The sequence below is a fragment of the Chinchilla lanigera genome, unplaced genomic scaffold (assembly GCF_000276665.1).
Source record: "Chinchilla lanigera isolate Chin_1 unplaced genomic scaffold, ChiLan1.0 scaffold00063, whole genome shotgun sequence".
Lineage (NCBI taxonomy): Eukaryota > Metazoa > Chordata > Mammalia > Rodentia > Chinchillidae > Chinchilla > Chinchilla lanigera.
In genome coordinates, this window is record NW_004955464.1 from 11,398,596 (window position 1) to 11,416,031 (window position 17,436).

Here is a 17,436-nt window from a genome sequence, read left to right on the forward strand (position 1 = left end):
GCTGTGCTGCTAAGCTAAATCCCCAGCCCCCTGGATTTTGTTTCTTAATCCACTCTGCCAGTTTGTTTCTTTTGACTGGTGAATTGAGGCCATTTTCATTTATGGGTATAACCAGTGTGTTGACTTATCGTTGTCATGTTATTTACTTGCTGTTGGTTTCCTACTTTTTGTACCTGTTTAATTGCTTATTCTTCTTGACAGTTCCTTTCTATTGTTGTTCTTGAAATTGTGGTCGTGTTTTTCTTTGTCTAGAATATCTTTTAGTACTTATTGCAACAATGGTTTGGCACTTATAAAGTTCTTCAGTTGTTCTTTGTCATGGAAATTTCATTTCTCCATTGAATTTGAAGGAAAGTTTGGCAGGGTACATCAGTCTTGGCTGGAAGCTGTTTTGTCTCAGGACCTGTAAGACTTCATTCAAAGCTCTTCTCGATTGGATGGTTTGTGTTGAGAAGTCTGCTGTGATTCTGTTGGGCTTTCCTTTACAGGTAATCTGTTTCTTTTCTCTAGCAGTTTTTAATATTCTCTTCTTTTGCTGGAGATCTGGGATCTTGACTATTATGTCTGGGTGTAGTTTTATTTTGGTTATAGTTAGTTGGAGTTCTATATGCCTCATTTAACTGTATGTCAGGTTCTGTTTCCATGGCTGGGAAATTTTCTGCTATTATTTCTGTAAATATTCTTTTCATACCCTTTGTGTTGCCTCCTGCTGTTTCATTGACTCCTATTAGTCATACATTATTCCTCTTTGCCTCGTCTTGCAGCTGTTGAATTGATTTTTCCTGGTTCCTTGTTGATTTTAAGTGATCCTTTCTTTCATGATTGCTAGCTGCCATACTGTCTTCAAAATCTGAAATTCTATCTTCAGCTTCATTCAGATGGTTTTTGCAGCTTTCAGTGGAAGCTTTGATTTCCTGGATATCTCTTTGAATCTGCTTCATGCATTCTAATTCATTTCTACATTTTTCATTTAATATTTCCATCCATTGCCTATGTTCATCTATTTTTTTATATGTTTCTTCTTTAGATGTGCTGATCAGTTCTTTCATTATTATTGTCATTTCATTTTTTGCCTGAGAAATTATTTCTGATCTGATCTCTTCTCTGGCCTGATGGAGTTGTTTCTTCACTTCCATTGCAATCATTTGAGCAATTTCAGGAGTGTGTTTACCAAGTTCTCCTATGTTGATATCTCCTGGACTTGTTCTGAGAGGGGGTGGAGTTCTGAGATTGTGTTTTAGTCCTTTGTCTTGTCATGTTTGATGTTGGCAGTAAAGCGTTCAGTCCTTTTCCTCCCTGTCAGCTCAGCAAAGGTCACTAACCTCCCTAATTTTCCTGGTGGTCAAAGTTGCCCTTCAGTGGCCACTGGGGTGTGTTGCTTAGTCCCAGTTCTCCCAGCAGATGGTGAATTTACCTAGTTCTCCCAGGTCTTAGACACCAATCATGATGTCCTTATTTTTAAATTAATTTATATTTTAGGTTTCTCATATAAGAAAAGTTATGCAATATTTAAGCTTGTGAGTCTGATTTATTTCACTTAACAATCTGATCTAGTGACCACTATCAGCTCAGGGCACGAGTATGAACCAGAAGTGGTCTGCACTGGTGGTGTGATCACAGACCACTTGGTCCTGTGACTCCAGGGAGTTCAGGATGAAGGTAGAGCCCAGACATGGACTGCAGGTTCTGCAATTCATGGACTGCCTGATTCTGTGCCTGCAGACCTTCCACTGCAAGCACAGGAGCCAGAGGTGGGCTGTGCTGACAGTGGTCACAGACTGCCTGTTTCCGCATTCCCAAGCAGATGCGAACCCTGGAACCCAGACATGAATAGTGGCTTCAGCAGTTTGGTGGACCACCTACTCTGGGGTTTCATGTGTCACTGGGCACGCATGGGGGTACCCCTCACAAACCCTGGTGTTAGCGGGTTTGTGGGTCCCTTGAGACAGTCTCCTGTGTGTCAGGGGCACATGGAGGGCAGAGACACAGACTGCAATGGCAGCAGCCTTCTGGGTTTGTTTTATTTTTAAATTAATTTATATTTTAGGTTTCTCATATAAGAAAAGTTATGCAATATTTAAGCTTGTGAGTCTGATTTATTTCACTTAACATTATGATCTCAGGGTTAATCTATCTTCCCCAAATGAATAGTAGCACAACTCATAATAGCTAAATCTTGGAAACAGTCTATATATCCATCAACTGCTTTTAGGTAGAGAAAATATAATGGAGTGCTATTCTGGCATAAAAAAGGATAGATTTTGAATCTCTTTTGAATGTTCTTCTATGGGAAGGGGACTTGGAGTCTGAGTGCATTGCACATCTCACTGACACATACATACCTAGACATGGGGTCATGAACTTGTACGGATACTGGGACTTGGGGTCTGCAAAGTCAAGCAGGGGAAACAAAAGACAGTATTAGCAAAAGCACTCATTACCAGTTAAAGTCAGGGAAATGTTTTTTCATTTCCCAGCACTCACCACAAATAGCAAGCAAAAGGAAGCCCTTGGGTACTTCCTGCAGTGCTTGGAGGCCAGGGAGTACCATAAGTCTTGGTTTAGTACCAAAGAATAGCAAGCTCCAAGAGGGAGATATCTACTAACACCCATATTTCTCCCTTATTTATACTTCCTGTAACAGAAAAATGATTGTCTGAGGGTCACCACATTTCTAGACCAGGAGTCTGGACAATGTATATCCTTTTTGGAAGGTAAACTGACTATAAAGCAGTGCTGGCAGACATCAAAAAGTGAAGTACAAATACCTCTTGGTTCTTGTGATGCTAACAGCTCTTGTCCTTACCAGGTGAACTTGAGAGAAATCAGAATAGGGATTGGAAACATGAAGACCTTCCAAGAAAGGCCTATTCTTAGATTTATTAAGGATGAGGGATGTGAAGCACAACAGAGATGAGAATACAAGACACTTTTTAAAAAAACAAAATTGACAGCAGAAATTGGCCATTTCAGTTTTGTTCTATAAGATTGTGTCTGTCTTGCAAAAGGATTTCATGGGGAGGTGGATGACTCATGCCCCAAAAGGAACATAGTTGAGAAACATGCACAAAAGGAAAACACATTTTGGGTCACAGTCAAGAGGCTGGACTGGAGAAAGAGTGTTTGAGCATCCAGTGCTACATATTGAGCCAGCAGAGGCAGAGCTACTTTTGATTTTCCCTAGAGACTATGTTCAAGATAAGGTAAGGTGGACAGTGGCTAGCATAAAATCATAAAACCGAGAGACAAAATAAGCCCCTGGCCAGTCTGGGAAAGCCAGCTAGGCATCAAAGGGCCCTGGAAGTGGAGGTAGACAGGGAGCTGGGGAGGACATGGGAATGCCCTTCACTGGGGGAGGGGATCTGCCTCCTCTCTCACTCCCAGATCTCTTCAACCCAGTACTAATCTTAGCTTCAGATGCTCCCTGTGGGTCATGTGAGACTCACTCCTAGGAGGGATAGGTCCCCAGGATTTGTCCCTTTTCTTACCTGTTCTGTTCAGAAACGTCTGTGCATAGTCTGGGTCATAGATAAAGAAAAATGCCTGAAAGGGTCCAACCCAGCAAGGAAAGGCACAAGGATATTTTTCGACAATCTCCTCAAGCTTCTCCATTTTATCTTCCTGAAGAAGCTGCAGTGATAAAAGCAAAAGAAGTTAGAGAACCAGCCAATCTGGACTTGTCTTACAAACAAGCTGAGTTCAGGGCCTGCACAAGATCATGTAACAGAGGCCTCTGTCCCCTTTTCTGGAAGTGGGTGAACATACTTTCTCAAGGATTTATAAGCTTGGGGGATAATGTCCTAAACAACTGTAGCATATTTATTTATTCAACCAAAATTTATGCTGTAACCCCCGCCAAGCTACTGTCAAATGACATATATCGTGATCTGTTTTCCCAAAGGAGGGTGAAGTGAGCTGAGTCTTACACTCTGCCTCAGTTGTCAGCATCACACACCTAGGAAAGGGGTGGAGTCTGGAGACTGCAGATTTCTTTCCTGTACAAGAAGCTGTTAGAAAGTAGAGCAGGGCCACCACCCAGCCTACCATCCCTTTTCTCTTTTGTTCTGATAGCCATCAGTGATTCTTTTTCATGACTTCGTAGTAAACACTTTGTTCTAAAAACCCTGCTAACTCCACCTACAAACAAAGTCAATTACTTCTCTCTACAGCAGTAGAAGGTTTATTTATACAAGTATGTGAAGTCTGAAGCAAACTTATACGGATCTGTCAGCTTCCAGCATTTATAAAGCACAGTGCAAATACTATCACCATTGGTGAAGAACTTTCTGCTTTTATCAGAAGATTACTGAGAGCTCACTTAAATAGTCCCTATAAATCACTGAAAACAAGATTAATTTGTATGTGTTTCTTGTGTTAAGTGGGAGGCAGCTGCATGCGTGTACTTGGGTGTACCTATGTACGGTGCATTTGAGCTTGACTGTGGGGCGCCTCATCTGCAAGACTGCCCCAGCCTTAAGCCTGGCATGTGCTCTGTGACTGTTTGTTCTGATGTTCAGAGGTGATAAACTCTGGCTTCCAATCTCCTGCATTATCAGTTAGTCACTCGAATGTAGTCTCTGGATAGTTTAAGGCCACCTAAAGGTTGAGACTCTTAAAACCTAGCTCTTAAATTGATGCCATCTATTTTGTTTTTGCTGATATTCTCATAATTGAGCCAGTAACAAAATGCCCATTGTTATCCAAAATAATTGTGTCTAACAATGTGAGCATTTATTCATAAACAATAAACAAGTGTTTACAGAGATACAGAGAAATACAGAAAAATCAAGATCTTTGCCTTTATGGAAAGTATAACCTAATAGGAGAATTATTTATTTAGATCAAAAGTTGTCATAGACACCCCCTGCCACATGAAGGCATTGAGGTATACTTTTAGTCACTTCTGTCCAGACAAAAATTAGAAAGCTATTGTAGGTCTTGTAATATATTTAATTTACATTTCTTCATCCCCATAGCAGATTCTAAGTATGTTTGAAAACAGGTATGATACATAATTAAAATCCCCATTTTGCAGAAGAAAACTGAGCTTTAGAGACTAAGTTAAAAAATCTGTCCATGGTTGAATACCTGGAAACCAGTAGTAAGGATTTAAGCTTAGATTTAACTCTGAAGTCCAAGTGCTTTATGACAATTGGACAGACACTTCCTGCATTACATCCAAGTATATACACGCACATGCACAAATACAAAAAAAATCTGTATACACGAACTATGCTGGATGAGAGCAATTGATCTATTGAATAAATATTAAAAACCTGGCCTATTCTATGTAGTCAAAAGATCTTTGCATGAATGAATTTATTTAGTACCTAATATATAAGGCATATACTACACAGTGATGTTGCATTCAACAGTGGACTGCATAGACAACAGTGATGACATAAATTATATCACTTAGTGATATTATAGGTATCTTAGTTTGCATAAATACACTCTAAGATGTTTGCATAATATTATATTGCCTAATGACAGAAGTCTCAGAATATATCTCAGTTGTTAAGTGACACATAACTGTATTTGTGCATTTAACAAAGTATTTACTGACCATCTACTGTGCACCAGGAAAAGTACCAAGCACTGGGTCTACAGCGGTGAACAAAGACACCACTCTCATAGATTTTATATTTTAGAGGGGAGGTTGATGATAAACCAACACAAGAGTAATACAGTTTCAAGGAGTGATATGTGCTAAAATAATAAGCAATGCTAGATGTTAAGGGTTATATCTAGGTGCCACCCGAAAGCCCCATGAGCTTATAGGTGGGGCTTCTGGGAGATGACTGGATCATGGGGGTGTGATATTGATGAGTGGATTAGTTTACTGATGAGTTTATAGCTGCATATGATGTCAGGAAGTAAAGCTTGGTTGGAGGAGGTGGGTCACTAGGGGTGTGGCTTGGAAGGGTCTATCTCCCTCCCTCCTCCCTTGATCTATTTCTGCTTCTGTAACCATGCCATGAACTGCTTTTCTTCTGCCATGCCCCTCTGCTATGCTGCCCTGCCTTGGAGCCAGCTGACTATGGACTGAAACTTCTACAAATTATGAGCCAAAGTAAACCTTTCCTCCTTTAAGTCATGGCTGTTGGGTATTATGTCTCAGCAATGAGAATGTAACTAAGACAGATTTTGGTACCAGAAGTAGGGTCATCACTGTGACACCACCCGATCATGTGGAATTGGTTCATGGGAGGAATTTAGAAAGGTTTGGTGATGCTGAGTAAAAATCAGCCCTAGAATGCTGTAAATTAAGCTCGATGGGAGAGTCTGTCAGAGCTCAGAAGACCAGAATAGAATGCTGATGGAAAAGCAGAAGGCAAAGATCAGGCTCAGGAAGTTTCAGTTGGGAAGAAGGACTCCACTAGCAGCTGGACTCCAGGCCATGTGTTTCATACTTTGGAAGAAAATTTGTCTACATTTTGCTCACATCCTAAATTTTTGCAGGAGATTGAGATCAAGTGCAGCAGACTAATCTGGCTGAGGAAATTTCAAAGCAGCCAAACATTCAGGCTGTGGCTTGGGTACTGTTGGGGACTTTTATCCAGCTCTCCATTGTGATTCAAGAGCAAAAGGTCCAGAGGAATGGTTAAAAAATTTTGAGTTTGGCCAGGAGGGAGTTCTGGTAAACTTGGGGCTCACATAGATGCAACAGAGGAGAGCTTGGTTGCTGAAAAGATTAGAATGAAAAGAAAATCAAGTACTTTGGAACAAGACAGAACATGCCTCAAGGGAATGTGAGGAACCAGCAAGGTCTCACCTTTTGCATCCCTGAAATTGCAAAAGTGAAAGGCTTTGCTTTGAGAAGAGCACCCCAGGGCACTCTGTTGGAAAAGATCACTGTGATAGTCACCTAACTGTGTCAGTTTGAATAAGAAATGCCCAACTAAATTGGAGCAGCGTAGTTCTGGGCTTATCTGAGGGGATTTACTGAAGATTTTCTGGGATTTACTGGGCATGAGTGACAGCAACCAATGGGCTTGCAGCCTAAATGGTTTAGAAGGGAAAGAAAGAAGGCTTGCTTCTGTTTCTTGGAGGAGCTCCAGTCTTCACCTTCATCTCGGACATCATCTCCTGGCTTCCAGCACAGACCCTTTGGCCTCCGGATACAGACTTCCATGGGACACTACAGTGAACTCCAGGCCTTTGACTGAATCCTTTAGATCTCCAGCATGCAGACAGCCCTTTTGCACTCTTCCATACCTGACTCTGTGGGTGGCCGCTGTAAGCCAATCTTGTAAATTCTTATATATTTGTATATGTTGCATTAAGTCTGTTTCTCTTGTAAGCACTGACTGATACAGATTTTGACCCCAGAAGTAGGGTGGCTCACCGAAGAGTAAAGGGCTTCTGGGATGTGGGAAAAGAGAAGGGAAAGAAGGAGAAATTTTGTATGTATGTATATACAGGATAGATAACATGGTTGTTCTTCTATCTGCTGTTTCTATGCTGAAAGAAACTGTCAATGAGTCTTTGGTTGACCAGTATTGCATGTCTATATCTGTTTTCATGAGAAGCCACTTTGAAGATATCAAGATATCAATATGTAATACAACCACCATTGTTAATTCCCTACCACTTTGTTTGTAACTCTGTATTGTCTGTATTGTGCTTGTGATATGTTGTAAAATGTTGTATGTCTGTTAATGTTTCCCTCCTTTTATCCTTAAAATAAGAAGTAGGGTGGCTCTAGAGAAACAGAACTGTAAAAATGAAATTCTTTAATGGCTTTAGGGGATTCCTAGAGTTGCCTCTCTAATTTGATGAAATTAAAGATACCTTAGTTTCTCCTTCTAATACTATGAGGAATGTAGTAGATCCATTTGATTATCCCAGTAAACCACTTGTGAAATATAAGGAATGTAGTGACTCCGTATATGAAACTTTTGAATATTTTGGCAGGGTGGGAAATATAATGATGCTGGCTGGTTACTCTTAGCATTTCTAGACAAACTAGAAGGAAAAAAATGAGTCCACAACATCCATAAGAAAATAAAGAGCTCAAAGATTCAAATTTCCAGTTCCACACACAAATAAAACATTTAGAATTTTCTGAGTGTGCCACAAAAGAATCTCTTCTCCTTTAGCTGTAGGACTGAGATTATAGAAACCCAAACACAGGCCTTAGTAATTCAACTGGCTGAAATACAGCATAAGTTTAATGCTCAATCTTAAAGGGTATCTGACACAAAGGTGAGGGCACTGATCAGAAAAGAATAGGACCCCATAAACTGGGAAGGAGATGTTTGGGAGGATCCTGAGGAGCCTGAGGATGTCGAGTTCCTAAACTCTAATAAGATTGTTTTGCCAGAGGAAGACATTTCCCCAACCACTGTGGAGGTCAGGTGATCAATGGAGTTTTCACAAAGGTCCAACTCACAGTGGGCCCACTGGGTCCTCAAATTCAACTGTAGTTATTTCCCTTGTTCCAGAATGCATAATTGGGATAGATATACTTTGTATCCTCACGTTGGTTCCTTAATCTATAGTGTGAAAGCTCTTATGTTGGAAAGGCCAAATGGAAGCTATTGGAGTTGCTTTCGCCCTGGTAAGAAAAAGGAAACCAAAAACAGTATCTCATCCCTGGAGGGATTGGCAAGATCAGTGCCACTGTCAAAGACTTGAAGGGTGTATACATCATTATTTCCATCACATCTCCATTTAATTCTCTCATTTGGCCTGTATAGAATGTGGATGAGTCTTGGAGAATGATGATAGACTATCATAAACTGAATCAAGTGGTGACTCCAACTGCAGCTGCTGTACCAGATATGGTGTCCTTGTTTGAGTAGATGAACATATCTCCTGGTATTTGGTATGCAGCTATTGATTTTGCAAATGCCTTCTCCTTACCTATCCATAAGGCCCATCAGAAAAAATTGGCTTTCAGCTGACAAGCCCAGCAATATATTTTTATTATTCTACAACAGGGTTGTATTAACTCTCCAAACTTGATTGTCTTTCTTTCCCACAAATTATTACACTGGTCCATTGCATCAATGTTATGCTGATTAGGCCAAGAAGCAAGAGGTAGCAACTACTCTGGATTTGTTAATAAAGCATTTGAGAGCCAGCAGGTGAGAAATAAATCCAACCAAAATCAAAAGTCCTTCTATCTCAGTGAAATTTCTAGGAGTCCCGCAGAGATATCACACCTAAGGTAAAAGATACAATGTTTCATCTGGCTACCTTTGCAAGGAAAAAAGAGGCACAATGCATAGTGAGCCTATTTAGATTTTGAAGGCAACACATTCCTCACTTAGGTGTTTTACTCTGCCCTATTTATGGAGTGACTCAGACAGTTGCTAGTTTTGAATGGTGACCAGAACAAGAAAAGAGTCTGCAACACATCCCAGCTGCTGTGCATGCTGCTCTGCCACTGGGGTCATATGATCCAGCAGATCCAATGGTACTGGAAGTGTTAGTGGCAGGTAGAGATGTTGTCTGGACCCTCTGGCAGGTCCCTATAGATGAATTCCATTGAAGACCTTTAGGATTTTGGAGCAAAGCTCTGCTATCATCTGCAGACAACTACTTTCTCTTTGAAAAACAGCTTTAGGCTTGCTACCGGGCCTTGGCGGAAATTGAACACTTGACTATGAGACACCAGCTTACCATGCAACCTGAGTTGCTTATCATGAGCTGGGTAGTAGCTGATCCATCAAGTCATAAAGTTGGATTGCACAACAGCAGTCCATCATTAAATGGAAATGACATATACGTGATTGAGTCAGAGCAGGTCTAGACGGTACAAGTAAGTTACAAGAAGTTGCCCAGATGCCCATGGCTCCTGTTCCTCCCATGCTGCCTTCTGTTTCCCAGCATGCACCTATGGCTTCATAGGTATATTATTTGATCAGCTGATTTCTTAAAATATGATTTGCCAAAAGAAACATGAACTAGGTAAATGTTTAAGGTTGATAGTGTTGATAGCTTGATCTGTCAATAACCTTTAATCTGAAAGACTCTGATAGAGGCCTTTCTAAACTACAATTCTCATATAAGAGAAATCATGTAATATTTAAGCTTGTGTGTCTGATTTATCTTATGTAAGATTACGCTGACCTTCACTTTGGCACTGGTGTCTGTCTTGGTTACTTTTCTGTTGTTGCTGAGACAAAATACCTGACACCCAGAATAAAGGACAGAAAGGTTTATTTAGCTCACAGTTTGTGGAGGTTTCAGTCCATACTTGGCTGGCTCTGAGGCAGAGTGGTACATGGCACAGGGCAACAGTTCATGGTGGCAAAAAACAGCAAAAGCAGCAAGAGCAAAATGGAGGAGTGGCAGGGAGCAAACCTCTTTCCCTCCCTTAGGCTGTATGCAAACTACCTGCCCCAGGGTGGGTGTAGCTCTCACACTCACACTCATAATCCCAGTATTGGACCATGAATCAATCATAAACTCTAGAAGCCCACCCCATGACTTCATGAGACTTTGGGGGGACATGTAGATACAAACCATAACAGTGTCCAAGACATGACATCCAAAAAATAGCTAAATGGGCTTTCGTTAAAATTAAAAACTTTTGTTCTGTACAGGATACTAACAAGAAAATGAAAATACACCTCACAGCATGGAAAAGTACGTTTGCAAATCATATATCAGACAGGAGACTTGTACCTAGAATACATTTTTTAAAACCCCCTTGAAAAATCAGTGATAAAGGGACATAACACAATGAAAAACTGTCAAATGATCTGAATAGGCTATTTTCCAAGACAGAAATCCAAATGGCAAAAAGAAGAACATGAAAGGATGTTCAATATCACTAGTCACCAGGGAAATGCAAACCATTCCTATAATGAGATACTACTTCACATCTACCAGGATGGCTGCAACAAGTATTGGTAAGGATGTAGCAGACAATAGCAATTTCCCCCCATATTTGAGATTTTATTGGTTGTGTTGAGGATCAGCACAGAAATTTTACTTTGTACACAATTCTTTTTTTCTTTTTTCTTTTTTGAGACAGAATTTTGCTACACTGTTCAGGATGGCCTTGAACACACTTTGTAGCCCAGGCTGGCCTTGAACTCACAGCAATCCCCCTGCCTTAGCTTCCTGTGGGCTGGGATTACATGTACACAGTTCTTAACATGTGTACTGAAAATTTTCCATGAAAGGATTAAGTACCAGTATCAATGAATGCTAATGAAGTGTTATTTAAGTTCCACTGATTCACAGTTTCATACTATATACACTACATACTCAAATTTTCAATCTTTCATAGCACACTAACAAAATTAGGCAAACTGGACTGCCATAACCAAAGATGTTATAGAATGTACATGATCCTGGCAAGACAATGATCAGGAAATAGTTTTCTTTTTATTTGGTACCAGGAATCAAACTCAGGACCCTGCACTTGCCAGGCAGGCACTGTGCCGCTGAGCTATATCCCTGGCCCTGCAACTAGTTTTCTTTAGAAAATAATTCTACTAAAAATATGGGAATAGATGTCATTTAAAATATCCACGACATTTAAATGCATGACTGCGACTCCAAATTGCCATTTAGTATGCTTTGTGTTGCATGATATAAAACTAACCCCCACCTATGGAATGTTATGCTGACATCCAAGACAGTCAAAGCCTGCCTTAATTCAATTTCCAACTATTTTCTTATTGTACCAAAAAAAAACCCCAGCGAATGATTTCACCTCTAAAAAATCATTTACACTTAAAGAATGTGATGAGGTGAGATTCCCTCTTTTAAACATGTTTATAAAGTTATTTAAAAACTTGCATTTATAAAATAGTTGGTTATTAAGTTTAGGGTTAATTTGATATGCAGCAGGAGATAACTAACACAAAGAAAAAACTTGAAAAAATATTCAGGGACTTGAAAAGAGTTTTGGGGGGCCACACTGGAGGTTGATAAAGGAGAATTAAAAAGAATTATAACAATATGCAATATATTAACCATTGTTAATTTCCTATGATCCTGTTTTGAAACTCTGTATCATTGTTTTTATTTTTTTCTCTATAAAAAAGTCACACCTCCATGACCCACTTGGACATACCCCAAATTGTGTCTTATTAATCCCCTGGGTGTTTCCTAATTCAATCAAGTTGACACAGCTAAGGTTAATTGCAATAAAGGCTCAGAGACTTAAAACGCAATGGCAGCTGGATGTGGCTGTACAAGCTTGTGTCTGATCCCAGCTACTAAGGGGCTGAGGCAGGATGATTTCAAGTTCAAGACCAGCCTGGAAAACATAGTGAGATCCTGTTTTTGAAAGAAGAAAGGTTGAGGATGTAGTTTAGTACCAAATCCTGGGTTCAGTTCCCACAACCACAGACACACACATACATACCTACAACACAAACACACAAACACATGCTCGCACACGTACCCTGGTATCATGTGAGCAAAGTTTGCCAGCTAGCCAGCTGAAAGATAATATAGCAGGTATAAGAGAATGAAGGCATTCAAAACTGACAGCCAGCCTTAACTAACTACCTGACTTTGGCTAACTGCAAATGCATGAGTCCAGAATCAGCAGAATGTAGCCCCAAACAACAAAACCTCACAGCCTCACCCAGCTCAAACTACACTGTTATAAAATTATGAGCGACTCCTCTTAAGTCACTAAGTTTTAGTGTGGTGTTTTTATTCATCAAAAGGTAATTGATAGAAAAACAAATAGAGAATAAGACAGAATTCTAGGGAATTAAATTACGATAGCCAGATTTTTAAAATGTTTTCAATAGAAATTGTAAGAAGATAAAATCAAGAAATATAGATTAAAAGCTCAGTGTAGGGGTCTAGTATCCAACCAAATAGGAGAGAAAGAAGAGAGAAATTGAGAGGGGGAGGGGAAGGAGAAAGAAATTATGATATTTGCTGTTAGTAGACTATCCCTAACCCCTCATCCATTTCAGCATACCCCATAGCCAGCACTCACATTTACTAATGCGAGGGCTTCTCCTGGTTACTAGAGTCTGCTTTATTGGGTGCACAGTGCTAGTTCATAGTGCTGGGCATTTGCCAACCTCAAAAGTGGCACAGAGGCCGACAAGAACTGGCATAAAATTACCCTTACTTTTCAGGCAGGATAACTCTGAGGCTCAGAGTCTCTCGTTGGGAATAAATTCCGCTTACCGGTAGTAATAACCTGCTAGCGAACAACTCTCCATCAGCTGCCCTCCCGGCCTGTCTCACCTGTTTAGTTCACTACCAAGTTTCGTGGTATCACCTCCAAAATAAACTGCATGATCTGAATCATTGTCTCAGAGTCTTTATTTCCTTGGGAAAATCTAAACTAAGACAAAAATTAAACATAAACATTTATCAGAAATTTCTAGATTGCAAAGACTGCCCATCAAATGTCAGGAACAATCATTGAAAAAAGTGCCACATCTAGGCTATTCATAATTTAATTTCAGAATGCCATGGACAAAGTGAAGATCTTAATGTGCCCAGAGAGAAGGCGCAAAAAAGCCGCATTATAAAGACCAAGCACACAGAGATGGGACTGATAAAGAGGATTCAGAATTAAATCATATAGGACACAAAAAGCACAAGAAATAAAACAAAAAATAAACAAGTAGAATTACACCAAACTAAAAAGTTCCCCCTGTGGATTGGGGGCAAATATTGGTAAACCATATCTGATAAAGCTTAAATAGCTAATCATTTAAGGAACTCCTACAATTCAATACAAAACAACAAATGACCTGATTAAAGCAGGACCTACACAGACATTTCTCCAAAAACAGCATAGATACGATGGGTATATGAAAAGGTGCTCAACATCATTAATCCACAGGTAAATGCAAGTTTAAAAAACTCACAATAAAATACCATTCCTTACCTGTTACAACAAATTTTTATCAAAAAAGTGAAATAAATGTAGACTAGGTGTGGAGAAATTAAACCCTGTACTCTCTTGGTGGGGTTATAAGCTAGCGCAGGTATTCTGGAAAACAGTATGAAAGTATCTCAAAAAAAAAAAAAAATAGAACTACTGTATGACCCCAAATCCCTTTCCTGGGTACAACCCCCAAGCAAATGAACTCCTTGTTTATTGAAACTTTTCTTACAGTAGCCCAGATGTGGAACCAGCCCCCGTGTCCATCATCAGATAAATGGGTAAGGAAAATGTGGTACACCTACATAACAGAATACTACTTACTCACCCTTAAGAAAGAAGGAAATTCTACCATTTGCCACAACCTGGATGAACCTGGAGAACATTAAGCTAAGTGAAAGAAGCCAGACACAAAAAAATAATGCATTTTAGTCACTCTTATAAGAGAAAGTTGTGGGTGGGGGAGAAGTAACTATATGAGATGGGTATGTTAATTTGCTTTACTGTAATAATTACCTTACTATGTTTATATACATTGAGATAAGTACATCAAAACATCATGCTGTATACCTTAAATATATACAATTTTAAAAAATAGAACAAAAACAACCAGACACAGTGGTGTACACCTGTAATCCTAGCACTCAGGAGGTTGAGGCAGGAGAATCCCTGTGAGTGCAAGGCCAGCCTGGGCTACACAGTAAGTTCAAGGCCAGCCTGCACTGCATAGTGAGACCCTGTTCCCAAAAAACCAACCAATCAAACAAACAAAAGCAAAAAACTGAAAACAAAAAAATTAAGAAAGGTATCAGAATTTTCAACAGCCATCCTGAAAGCTAGAGACAATAAAACAATGTCTTCAAAATTCTGAGAGCAAACAATTTCTAAAGAATTTTATACCCAGCCAAACTAAATTCCATTCATTTGAAATATGAAAAAAGGCATTTACAGCCACTCAAGAGTTCAAAAACTTTACCTGACATTCTTCTACAAGTTCTCAAGAATCTACTTATAAAATGATGAAATAAATAGGAAACAAAAGAAGAAACAGTATTCCTGAGACAGGCTATGTGACAGAGGACTTTAGCAAAGGAAAGTCCCAGAACAATATCTGCCTGCCAGGCCTAGGCAGACTGAACAGGAAGAGAGGCCTTTGGGAGAAACGTCTCCAGAGCAGTGTGTGGACTGACTGATTGTTTGATACGTTTGAATGTTTAGGAATACTATTGAGATATGTGATAGATCTATTAAAGTCACTTGATGAGCAAAACAGTGATAGATATTGAAAAACGAAGCATATGGGAAATGGATAACAACACTGTGGGAGAGAGAACTCTGTAAAGGGGCGAAATCAATGGGGACCATGCAGTAAATAACGTTTACAAAATCAAATAATAAATACCAATTCTTCTATCTAACTAAAAGTGCCATATAACTATATTGAGACACTTGAAGAACAAGTATTGCCTGTCATAAGTTCATACATGGACGCGTGAAACTATTAAATTAATAAATGCAATATAGTTCCTGCCAGAGCTGTGCTGAGAACACCCTCTCTGGTCCACCCATCCTTTAATATTCCCCACAGCCCTTCACGAAGGTTCTTTCCTCCCTTAGGAATCTTCTAAAACTGGCTTTAACGAGGCACTCCCTACCTTATTTTCATTTTCTCCTCGTGGCCTAACACTGCACCTGCCGTGGGCCCCTTGAGGGTAGGAATCCATCTTTTCTTTGTAATTCTAGTACCTACCAGGCAGCTGCTCCTGGAAATTGTTAGAATGAAGACAGAAAGAAAAAAGTGAGGGCTGGAAGTGGATTTAGAGAACAGGAGAAGCCAAAAAGTGACTGTCTCCCCATTCTTGATGAATTTCAATCACCTCATCTTTCTTGAAAGGGTGAGCCGGGGTGTGGGTGTGGGGACTGGGAAGGCGTGGAGCGGGCGGGGGGCGGGGAGTGCGCCCTGCCTCGAAAGAATCTGAAAAAGCAAGTTAATTTTCTCTGCTTAAAATGGACTAAGAGAGCCCACTATTGTGTCCAGTTTTGCACATTTTTGCAGTTAGTAAGTATTATTTAGGATCCATAACGGTCTTTTAAACAATAAAACGCAGTGCATAAATGGAAGAGGTGGGCGAAGCAACTAGAGACAGATCTGAGTTACACCTCGATTTCTTTTCAGTATGCGGTCTCCCCAAATGGCTCCCTCCCAGCCCCCCACGGCCTTCTCTCCACTGGCCTCTCCCTGCGCGCGGTCTCCAGGGCAAAGATGCACAGGGAGCCAGAGACCCGGGCTGAGAGGCCCCGCAGGATCAGGGCGGGGAAGGAAGGAAGCAGCGGCCCGCTCGCCGCGTGGCTTCCCCCGCAGCACCCTCCCTCGCCCCTCCCTGTCCTCTACCTTCTGGTGCCCGTGGAACCAGTGGGTCGGGGGCGCGGGGAAGGGGCGCAGATCCCGCAGCAGCCGCTGCCTCCGCAGGTAGAGCTTGATGACCTGCAGCAGCCCCAGGGCCAGGCCGAACACAAACGCCAGGTACAGCGGCCGCGCGCTGCGCGTCTCCAGCCAGGACGGCTCCATGGCTCTGCGCTCGCCCAGAGCTCCAGCTACTCCCTGGGGCTCTGACCGCGCAGCCGGAGTGCGGGTCCCCAGCCCCCCACGGCCTCCCAGGCCCTGGCTTCTCCCGCCCGAGGAAGGCGTAGGGAGGGGCAGCGCCGGCCCGGGAGCGCAGCGAGGGCGCCTCCCCGCCTCCACCGGCTCCCCGCGGACGCAGGCCAGGCTCTAGTCAGACTGCTACCCTGTTGAGCTGGCATACATTGTGTGACACTTTTCAATCTCAGAAGACCTGAATTTAGATTCCAAAGGATGCTTAGGTTGGAATAATCGTTTTTCTTTTTTGCCTCAAATAAATAATGAACAACTATGCCAAAAAGACCATCTTTCCGGCTCTGGAATCCTATCAGAAGCCAGAGTGTGGCGGAGGGGACCACTGACAGTTTCACAGGTATGCGGTGTGGCCTGCCCAGGAGCGCGCTGGGAAACGTGTTACAGTTGCTTCTCACCCACAAACCCAGCGTGTGGAGACACTCACCGCGGGGTTCTTTCAACTGTTCCCCTGTGCGCGCTGGCCCCGCCGAATTGGGAAGAGATACGCGGTAGCACAGGCACTAATGTTTCCCCCATCCAGACACAATTAGGGTTCGACGCATAATTTATGGATCCCAGTGTAAGATAAAAATGTGGGATCACAAATTGTTAATTTTAAGATGACAACAGCAGAGCATTAAACTGAACATAGGGCCCCGTGTGACTAACCAGATTCTGCCCGTGAAGTCCACGTTGGATATGAGAAAAAATCAAAAGCACAGCTCATAGGAAAATGTAGTAAATATGGCAGCTCTCTGCAGAATGTGGTTTGTTACACAATAAGAAAATAAAGGAATAATCAGTCTAAAGTGCTTTTACCAGCCGCCAGATATTAGCTGTCCTTATTTACTCAGGGTGTTAGAGAAATGTCTTGTGTTCTCACATGGTTTTTTTTGTATGGAGAATCGAACTCAGGACCTCGCGCTTGCCAGGCAGATCTCACATGTTTTTAAACATAGTCTCTTTTTAA

The 17,436-nt window shown here is 41.2% G+C and overlaps 1 protein-coding gene across 4 annotated transcripts in view; it reads right to left on the bottom strand.

Annotated features, from left to right (window-relative positions):
- Window positions 1–16,838, bottom strand: part of LOC102010235 (cytochrome P450 4X1) — a 42,217-nt gene extending 25,379 nt beyond the window's left edge. For all 4 annotated transcript variants that reach the window (XR_001236710.1, XM_013521752.1, XM_013521750.1 and 1 more), the window contains exons 1-3: window positions 16,224–16,838; window positions 3,489–3,630; window positions 2,343–2,387 (exon numbers count right to left, since the gene is read on the bottom strand). Coding sequence is in view for 3 of the 4 variants with exons in the window: in XM_013521752.1 (XP_013377206.1) it covers window positions 2,343–2,387; window positions 3,489–3,630; window positions 16,224–16,400 (364 nt within the window). In the remaining variant the exon portion in view is untranslated. The remainder of the gene's footprint in view (window positions 1–2,342; window positions 2,388–3,488; window positions 3,631–16,223) is intronic.
- Between the last annotated feature and the right edge of the window lie 598 nt (window positions 16,839–17,436).